Source organism: Penaeus vannamei, chromosome 41, assembly GCF_042767895.1.
Source record: "Penaeus vannamei isolate JL-2024 chromosome 41, ASM4276789v1, whole genome shotgun sequence".
Lineage (NCBI taxonomy): Eukaryota > Metazoa > Arthropoda > Malacostraca > Decapoda > Penaeidae > Penaeus > Penaeus vannamei.
The window spans coordinates 18,385,573-18,395,473 of NC_091589.1; the positions used below are offsets into that span (position 1 = coordinate 18,385,573).

General features: G+C 35.9%; 1 protein-coding gene across 1 annotated transcript; it reads left to right on the plus strand.

The window, feature by feature from the left end:
• The first annotated feature begins 5,373 nt into the window (after positions 1-5,373).
• Positions 5,374-7,349, plus strand: LOC113800257 (uncharacterized). The gene is made up of 4 exons (XM_070118107.1): positions 5,374-5,557; positions 5,689-5,964; positions 6,176-7,074; positions 7,170-7,349. The coding sequence occupies exons 1-4, from the start codon at positions 5,374-5,376 to the stop codon at positions 7,347-7,349; spliced, it is 1,539 nt and encodes a 512-aa protein (XP_069974208.1).
• The last annotated feature ends 2,552 nt before the right edge of the window (positions 7,350-9,901 follow it).

The following is a 9,901-nucleotide window of genomic DNA, read 5'->3' on the forward strand; positions in this document are numbered from 1 at the left end:
GAGAGAGAGAGAGAGAGAGAGAGAGAGAGAGAGAGAGAGAGAGAGAGAGAGACAGACAGACAGACAGACAGAGGCAGATACAGAAAGAGAAACACAGACAAGCAGATAGACAAACACAGACAAAGAAAATGAGAGACAGAGGCAGAGGTAGAGATAGACAAAAACAGAGAGAGAGACAGACAGACAGAGAGAGTATGGGAGAATGTGTGTGTAACCCACACATTCTCCCATTTTGTGTATATCCCTATCTGTTATTCAAATGTGAGGTGAAATTTCTTAAACATCGTCATAGAAGTCGACTATGATGAAAGAGTAAAAGAGAGTCGAAGGAGAGACAACAAAAGGTGATAATTTTACCCGGTAATCGCCGAGAAAAAACTCGACTGGCAATAGAGGAGCCCGTCGGCCAAGCACTAAGCGCGTCCATTCGGCCAAAGTGATTCTTCCGACATGCAACTTGGCCTCACGGGGCGGGCGTCGCGCAGGATGGACAAAGCACAAAGGAACGGAGCTTTAATTGCAGCGTTTGTAGGGTTGGGTTCTTTCTTCTGCCGTCGACATCATGGCGTGTTTGCCGTATAAAGACCTTGCCATGGCCATAAATATCGTTCAAACGGCCCTCAACTGACACTTGCTATTTGCCATTTCGAAAGGACTTCATTATCGCTGCCGCGATTTTTTTCTCTTTCTCCCTCTTTTTCAATGCGGTTGTCACAGTAATGAAATTAATCACGGAAATTGTCTTTGTGATATCGCAGCAGGGGACGATGTTGCCATATGCAGTGCTGCAGCGATGGCCAATCATAATTCAATTGTGTTTATGTTTTGGTGACGCAAGACGGCAAAAACGGAAGGTGAGGGGGAGGGGCTTTCTTCCGTTACCTGTCACTCATTTTCGTCATTACGTAAAAGCGCTGTATCTATTTTTGTAGCCGTGAGCCATTGTCTCTTCAGATGGTTCATTTCCAATCTCGGTTTTTCCCCTTTCTTCCTCCGCTTCACTCCGATGTGCGCGTGTGTGAGAGTGTCCGTTTTTCAAGCAAACGTTTTTCCCACACTTTACATTCGCCTGGATCTCCTCTAGCGGAGCAAATGATTGAACTCCAAAATGTATCGCAAGTTGTGACAACTTTTAAAGCAGCAAGTGTACAAGGCAAATTTCATCCCAAGATTTAAAAGACAATTGATATAAATCATGTCTTAGATTTGATAACAGGGGCTTCTGGCAGATCTAAATAACCAAATCTTTTCCCCGTTGTGGTGAAGCAAAACGCGCCCGGGAATGGGAGTGCAAGACAGGAACTTCTTGCACTGCCTTATTGGTCGTTCTTGCAAGATGGTAATTATGATAATTCAGCGTTTATAATGATCGTGATGATAGTGATTACGATAATGGTGGGGAATACTTGGGTGAATGAAAATATTTTGCGTTCGCCATTGATGTTAATGGGAGAAACGTTATATTAAATACTAAACAGCTGTAGAGGTCATATCAGAGGTAGATTCACACGCATTGAAAAAAGAAAGAAAAAAAAGTTAATTCAACTGCCAAAAGTGTTTCCTATTTCAATCGTTACTGAATATATTTTATCCTTCAAGGATTGTCGTTAGTTACTTTTGTTCATGTTAATGTTCTTGTTACGTGGTAGACTTAAAAGCTTTGCTTATTCTGTATTCACTGAAACCGGAAACTTAAATCATTATATATACATACATATATATATATATATATATATATATATATATATATATATATATATATATATATATATATATATATATATATATACATATATATATATATATATATATATATATATATATATATATATATATATATATATATATATATATATATATATATAATCATTCTTAACAATAATTGTTTTCTCATAACCATCAGCATGATTGTTCATCTTCCTGCTGTCAATATTGTTATTATTATAATTATTGTTATTCTCATTATTATTATTATCGCATTATTATCATTACCACTATTATCATTATTATTATTATCATTATTATTATCATCATTATTATTATTATCATTATCATTATCATTAATATTATTAATATTATCATTATCATAATCATCATTAATATTATTCTCATTAAGAGTTATTATTATTACTATCGTTATCACTAATATCATAATCATTATCATTATTATTATTATCACTATTACTATTATTATCATTGTTATTATCATTATAATTATTATATCATTATAATCATCATTATTATTATTATTGCTATTACTAGTATTATAATTGTTATTGTCACTATTATCGCTATCATTATTCTAATTATTATTATTATTATTATTATCATAATTATTATTATTATTATTATTATTATTATTATTATTATTATTATTATTATTATTATTATTATTATTATTATTATTATTATAATTATTATTGTTATTATTGTTATCATAGAATTATTGTTAATATTATCATTACTATTATTATCATCATTATGATCATTATTATCTTTATTACTATTATCATTATCATTACCATTATATTTATTATTATTATTATTATTATTATTATTACTATTATTATTATTATTATTAATATCATGATTATTATTATAATTGTTGTTATTATTATCAATATTATTATCATTATTATTATTATTGATATTATTTTCATTATTGTTATTATTTTTTTTACTATTATTATTATTATCATTAGCATCATCATAATAATAATGATAATTGTTATTATCATTATTATCAATAGTACTATTATCATTATTATAATCATTATCATTATTATGATGATTTTCATTAATATCATTATTATTATCATTATTATCATTATCATTATCATTATTATTATTACTATTATCATTATTACTATTATACTCATTCAAAATATCCTCGCTATTATCATTACTTATTTCATTATTATAGCATTTATATTAATGATAATACTTACAATAACAATTATGAAAATGATGACAATGATAACAAAATATCATAATGGTGGTGCCAGTAGTAGTAGGAAAAAAAATAATGAAAATAACAATAATAATGGAAATCATAATAGTTACGATGACAATAATATTATAACAATAGCAACAACAGTGGTAATACTACAATTATATTAGTAATCACCATTATGATAAAATATGATTGTAATAACATTCATAATGATAACAGGTATGATAATAAAATATTAATTATAATGATGATAATGATGATGATTATAATTAACATAATAAAGGTAATAATGATACTAATGATAATGATAACAGCAATACTGACTGTGATAATAAAATAAATGATAATGATAATGATGGCAAAACAACAATAATAATTATAATTGATTTTCGAATATTATCATTATTATTATCATCATCATTTCAACAACAATCGCAATAATAATAATGAAATCAATAGTGATAATAGTAATAATGATTATGACAAAAATAATGGTAATGATAATGATAAGGGTAACAATAATAATAATAATAATAATAATAATAATAACAATAAAAACAATAATAATGATAATGATACCATTAATAATGATAATAATGATCATAATAATGATAATAATAGGAATGATAATATCAACAATAATTATATAACAATAATAATAATAATAATAACGATGATGATGATGATAATGATGATAATGATGATGAGGATAATAATGATAATAATAATTACTGATGCAATCATACCTGGATCAAAATCATGATCAAGGTAATAACGATAATAATAATAACAATAACTACAACAGAAATATAATAAAAACATAATGATAATGATGACGATGAAATTGACACTACGAAAGATTTTCTTTGCAATTTTGACAGTCGTAATAAAGATTATAATAAAAATAATGACGGTGATGACAATAATATTAAGAATTCATCATCATCATGGAGATAACACCGACGGGGGCGCATAGCCGTATCCATCCTCGGTCTATACCTGCGAAGGACCCTCACGATAAGCCGCCAAGCAGTGACTCGGCCCATCTCGAACTCCTCACGACAGGTTTAATCAATCTAGGTCGTCCCCCAGGCCTCCTTCATCCAGGGTTGTCTCGAACAGAGACGACGACCTGATGGGCAGGATCATCCTGAGGAGAGCGATCCAGGTGGCCGTATAGACTGAGTTTGCGATCACGGATTGTACAGGTAACAGGTCCTGTGCCAGTCTCACGGTGCAACCGATGGTTTGACGCGTGTTCCCGCCAACAGTACCCCATGATCCGGAGTAAAGGACTATTACAAAGGGTATCAAGACGAAACTCAAAAACACAAGATAATGTCCAGGTTCCATCACTATGTGGCAAACTGGCATTATCAGGTTCATGAAGACACGTAGCTTGGTCCTTCTGCACAGGAGGTACTGGCATCGCCAAGTGCGTTTATCGACAGAGTTCATGAGTCCTGCTGCCAGGCCAATCCGTCTGCTGACTTCCTGGTCTGACAGCCCAGAGTTATGAACTACACTACCAAGGTATGTAAACCTCTCTGTGACTGAAATGTCTTCGCCGCAAGCACGTACCGACCAAACAGGTTCTCCTAGCAAGTCCCCAAAGTCCTGGATCTTGGTCTTGGTCCAGGAGACCTCTAGACCTAAGGGATTCGCTATATAACCAACTGCATTTAGAGCCACCACTCAGGATTCCAAGGAGTCAGATAGAATAGCAACATCATCAGCAGAGTCAAGGTCGGTAACCTTGATATTGCTCAGAGTTGCTTCACAATGACTTTGAATGGTAATTTGCCCAGTATCCTGTCCATGCAAGTGTTGAAAAGTGTTGGTGCAATGGGCTCGGTATGCAGGACGAAGGTCATTTATCGATATGGCCTTCTAATTCCTCTGCGACTTCTAATATACAGTTCCTTATCCCTTCTTAACAGTGACCGAGTTCTGCGCACCTGAGAACGGTGCAAATCCCGATCCCCTGAAAGACGAGCCACACAACAAGCATCTATGGCGTCCAGTGTCTCCTGCGAGGTGAAATTCTGTATTGCTCTGGGGCGTTCATCAATCGTTTCTTGAGCTGCATCAAATGTTTTGCACTTGAAGGTGTCCCACAGAAGAACAGGGTCAATCAGATTGTCGAGCACTGCGAAACGACTAGAGACTGCCTCAGCAAACCCCCGTGCACACTCCCCTCTCCCTCAGACTGTCCAAGTGAAACACCCTGGGGTGATCATTGGACCGCTAGGAGTTTTGAAGTTGACCCGGAGGGTAGCCACAACCAATCTATGGTCAGTACCAAAGAACTCGGCACTCCTATACACCCTGTAGTTCTGGAGGATCCTCCAGCGAGTGCTACCGAGTATGTGGTCGATCTCCTTGGCTGCATTACCTGCATCGCTGAACCACGTCCAACAATGTGGGTCTGGGCGCTGGTACCAGAAGTTCAGCATATGACAAGATCAATGCAAAATGAGTGGTGGTTAAAATTAGCAGGGGAAATTCAAGGATTTGCTGATATAGGGAACCAGCAAGAATTTTATAGTGCCATAAAAAGAGCATATGGCCCACAGAGAACTGCAACTTGCCCCGTGCAGACGGGTCCAAACTCATCACTGATAAAAAAGAAATACATGACCGCTGGGCCGAGCACTACCAACACCTTCTAAACAGAAGCAACCCCTCTGACCCCACTGTCTTTGAAAATCCTCCTGAATTTCCCACAATTCCAGAATTGGATAACATGCCCACACGCCAAGAAGTGCATATGGCAATAATCAGCCTAAAAAACAACAAGGCTGCTGGTCCTGATGGCATACCTGCTGAAATCCTGAAGCATGGAGGAAATGCCATCCTAGACTCTCTGCATGACATCTTCCAGAAAGTCTGGGCCTCCAGTTGCTGTCCACAAAAATGGAAAGATGCAGACATCGTGAGCATCTTCAAAAAGAAAGGAGACAGGGCTGTGTGCGGAAATAGCAGAGGCATCTCCCTTCTTGCGACCTCGGGTAAGGTGCTTACCAGGATACTCCTCTCCAGGCTTCTTGCCCATATCACTGAGGGAGTCCTGCCGGAATCGCAGAGTGGCTTCAGAAAAGAACGAAGCACTATAGACATGCATGGTGTTCGTTGACCTAGCCAAAGCATTCGACACTGTCAACAGAACTCTGCTCTGGGAAATACTAAGAAAATTTGGCTGCCCCCTTACTTTCCTGGCAGTACTTAAATCCTTCCATGATGGTTCAAAGGCTAGAGTGACAAGTGGTGGCTCTAAGTCAGATCCTTTCTTTGTGGGTACTGGCGTAAAACAGGGATGTGTCATTGCGCCCATCATATTCAATCTCTTTGTGGCAGCAGTCATGACAATTGCCAAGCAGATCATAAATCCTGCAGGCGGTGTTCAAATATCTTACCGGCTAGATGACAACCTGTTTAACCTACGGCGATTACAAGCCAAAACACTTGTCACTGTGGAAGCAATTCAAGAACTGCAGTATGCAGATGACACAGCCTTCGTCAGCTCTTCCCCGGATGGGCTTCAACGTACAATTAATGCTGTAGCTGAAGCATACTCGCACTCAGGTTTAGCCATCAACACTGGTAAAACTGAAGTACTCAATATGGGTCAACCTCCTATCCCTGCACTCCTTATCAACCAACAACCTCTAAAAAATGTAGAAGAGTTCACCTACTTGGGATCTGTATTAAGTAACACAAATGATCTCTCAAGTGAAGTGCAACGGCGCATTGGTCTGGCTTCGGCATCTTTTGGTAGGCTTCATGAATTGGTAGTCTTCATGAATAGAAACCTCACCATCAAAACCAAAGTCTCTGTGTATAAAGCTGTATGGCTATCCATACTCCTGTACGGAAGTGAGTCATGGGTGTTGTATAGACGTCACCTAAACAAACTAGAGGCATTCCATACCTCCAGCCTGCAACGTATACTTGGTGTCAAGCGGTGGCACAAAGTCCCACATACTGAAATTCGCAACAGGGCATGCATTGATCCAATTGAGACCATCCTATCGCAACGCCAGCTGCGATGGCTGGGTCACACCATCCGAATGCCTGCAAACAGACTCCCCCGCAAAATCCTCTATAGTGAACTTGCTGAAGTAAGCCGAAGGGCCGGAGGACCAAAAAAAAACATTCAAAGATCATATGAAAACAACTCTCAAAAAATGTGCCTTCAATCCTTCAAATTTGGAAGTCCTGGCCTCCAACAGAAAAAATTGGCAAACCATGTGCCGTACAGGAAGTGAGCGGCTCACCACCGACTTCAATAGGGCTGCAGAACAGCGACGCCTTCGTCGCCATGCTCCGCAAAATGCAGGAGGTAACTTCCCATGCAATGCGTGTGGTCGCATCTGCAAGTCCAGGATTGGACTAACTAGTCATCAAAAAGTCCATCAACCATAACAAATAAACCATCCTACTTGTAATCATCTTATCATCTTTAATCATCTGTCACCAATCAAGATACGGAGTGAGGTCATCGATGTCTGCGACGGACTTCTATAAGCTAAGCTAACCACGAGCTAGAAATCCTCAATTTCTGGGACCTAGCAAGGTCCCGGAAAAAGAGGTTATTCTCGCTGCCGGCATCAGCTCTCGAACCATAGGGGCCGACAGACATCTCATAGAAAGCTCCATCACAGCCAGATACCGCATTGAAGTCAATCAGAAAAGTACGAATATCTCGCCGGGGACACCTGTCCGATACAGATGCTAGTTTGGCGAAGAACATCTCTTTCACGTTGAATTTACAAAAATTATAAGAATTACAGAATAGTAATATCAATAACAATACCTTTAGTGAAGATAAGATAATAATAACGTTAATGATAATATTAATAATAATAATGAGTTATAATTACTATAATAATAATGATAATAAAAAAATAATAATAATAATAAAATAGTAATGATAATAATAATAACAATAATATTAGTGATATAGCAATAATAATAGTAAAGATAAATGTAATAATAATAATAAAGATTATAATTACAATAATGATAATAATGGTTATAGTATTAACAGTAAAAATTATGCTAATACTAGCAATGACAATGGATATGATAATAATAATACCAATAATAATGACAATAAGTATAATGATAAAATAATAATAATGACAATGATAGTAATAATGATAATGACAATGATAATAATAATAATAATAATAATTCAATGCAGATAATTACAATAATAATAAGACTTTCATAATGAGCATAATAGTGATAACAAGTATGTTTATTACCATCATCAGGTATATGTGTTATGTTTCACATCCGTATGGTGAAGTTGCCCATATGTGTGTTTTGAGTGTCTTCATTGTTATGCTTAGATTAAGGTTGCATAAGTGTACTCATTTTTACGATATTCCTGGTTACTACAATTGTATCAACTTTCTTGATGTTAATTTTAAGGCCATATCCTTTACTACTTACGTTGTTTTCGTTAACTAAGTTTTGTAATCTTCTTTCAGTGTCTGTTATCAAACCTGTGTTATCTGCATACCTAACATTGTTATAGTCTACACCTCCAATCTTTATGGCTTCATAACCTTATACGATCTTGAGTATCACCTCACCATAATGTGAACAAAGGATTGGAAGGAGCACACAACCCTGTCTGACACCTCTTTTCATGCTCTTCCATTGTGATTTTCTTTGATCAGTGTCCACTGCTAACTATTGAGGTCATTACAGGTTTCTGATTAATCTACATATCTTACCGTCAAATTCTGTTCCCTAATAGGTTGAATAATACTTGGTGTAGCACTTTGTCTAAGGTATTTTCGTAATCTATAAAACAAAGGGTTTTTTTATTTGCATTTCTAGTTCCCACTTACACATGCTAATCATTATGTGTATAGGCATCTATAGTGCCTTTGTCTTTTATAAATCCATTTTGTTCTTGAGATATCTTGCTTTCAAGTTTGGTTTGGATTCTTCCAAGTATTATTTTAGGATAATTTTCATTATGTGGCTCATTAAGTTAAGTGTTCTGTGCTGCACTCGACTGCCTTTGCTTTCTTTAGTGTTGCTATAAAGAATAATTTCCCCATTTCCTCTGGTATGATTCTTGTACTGTAAACTTTGTTTGTGACCCTAGTGATTTTACCCATCATTTTCTCTAGTTCAGCCTTAAGCATTTCTATCATGAGTTCATCATTCCCTGGACTTTTCCCTAACTTCATCGTTTGCATGGCTTGCATACCTCACTTCTTAGAATTTTTGGTCCATCTATCTTTGTTGCCACTGGAATTTCTCTTGTATCGTCCTCAAAAAGTTTGTCTATGTACTGACTCCATTTGTGCAAAACTTCATTTACATTTATCAATTTTTTTCCTGTCTTGTTTTTAGTTATATCAGATCTTGTTAACCTCTTCCCTCCCGTGAGTTCTTTATTTTTTTCATATATGGCTCTACGGTTTCTTTTTTCTTTTAAGAGCTACATTTCTGCTCGTTATTTTTCTGCCTATTCCTCATTTGCCTTTATACTTTTACATTTAATCTTCAGGTTTACTTCTTATGTGTCTTTATCGCTTCCCTAACATCTTTCTTCCATCAGTTTGAGAGTTTCTTGTTTCATCCATTTGATTTAAGGTCGTTTTCTTTTCTTTTCCTGTTTTTTAGCATTTTAGTAACTATGTCCAAAGCTGTGTTCTGTGTTGCCTTTCATCCTTGATTTGCATCCTCTCAAACCTCTTTTCCCAGGCACTCATATCGGTTATGAACTTCTTACTTTCTTTTTTTCTTTTTCTTTTTGTGCAGTTCCTTATCTCTACATAGTATAGCTACATCTATCTTTGGTCTATTTTTTGGTATTTTTTTTTTCTCCTTTTTTTACCTTTATTTTGATATTTGATTTCACAAGTACATGATCACTGGTGCATTGAGCTCCAGGGTAGATTCTGGTTTGAATTAGATAAT

Excerpts from the sequence above, each read along its gene's own strand:
- LOC113800257 (XM_070118107.1), top strand. The coding sequence starts at position 5,374 with ATGTGGGTCTGGGCGCTGGTACCAGAAGTTCAGCATATGACAAGATCA. Across the intron at positions 5,558-5,688 it reads AACTTGCCCCGTGCAGACGG|AATTGGATAACATGCCCACA; the intron begins GTCCAAACTCAT and ends CCACAATTCCAG. Across the intron at positions 7,075-7,169 it reads TCTATAGTGAACTTGCTGAA|TCCTGGCCTCCAACAGAAAA; the intron begins GTAAGCCGAAGG and ends CAAATTTGGAAG.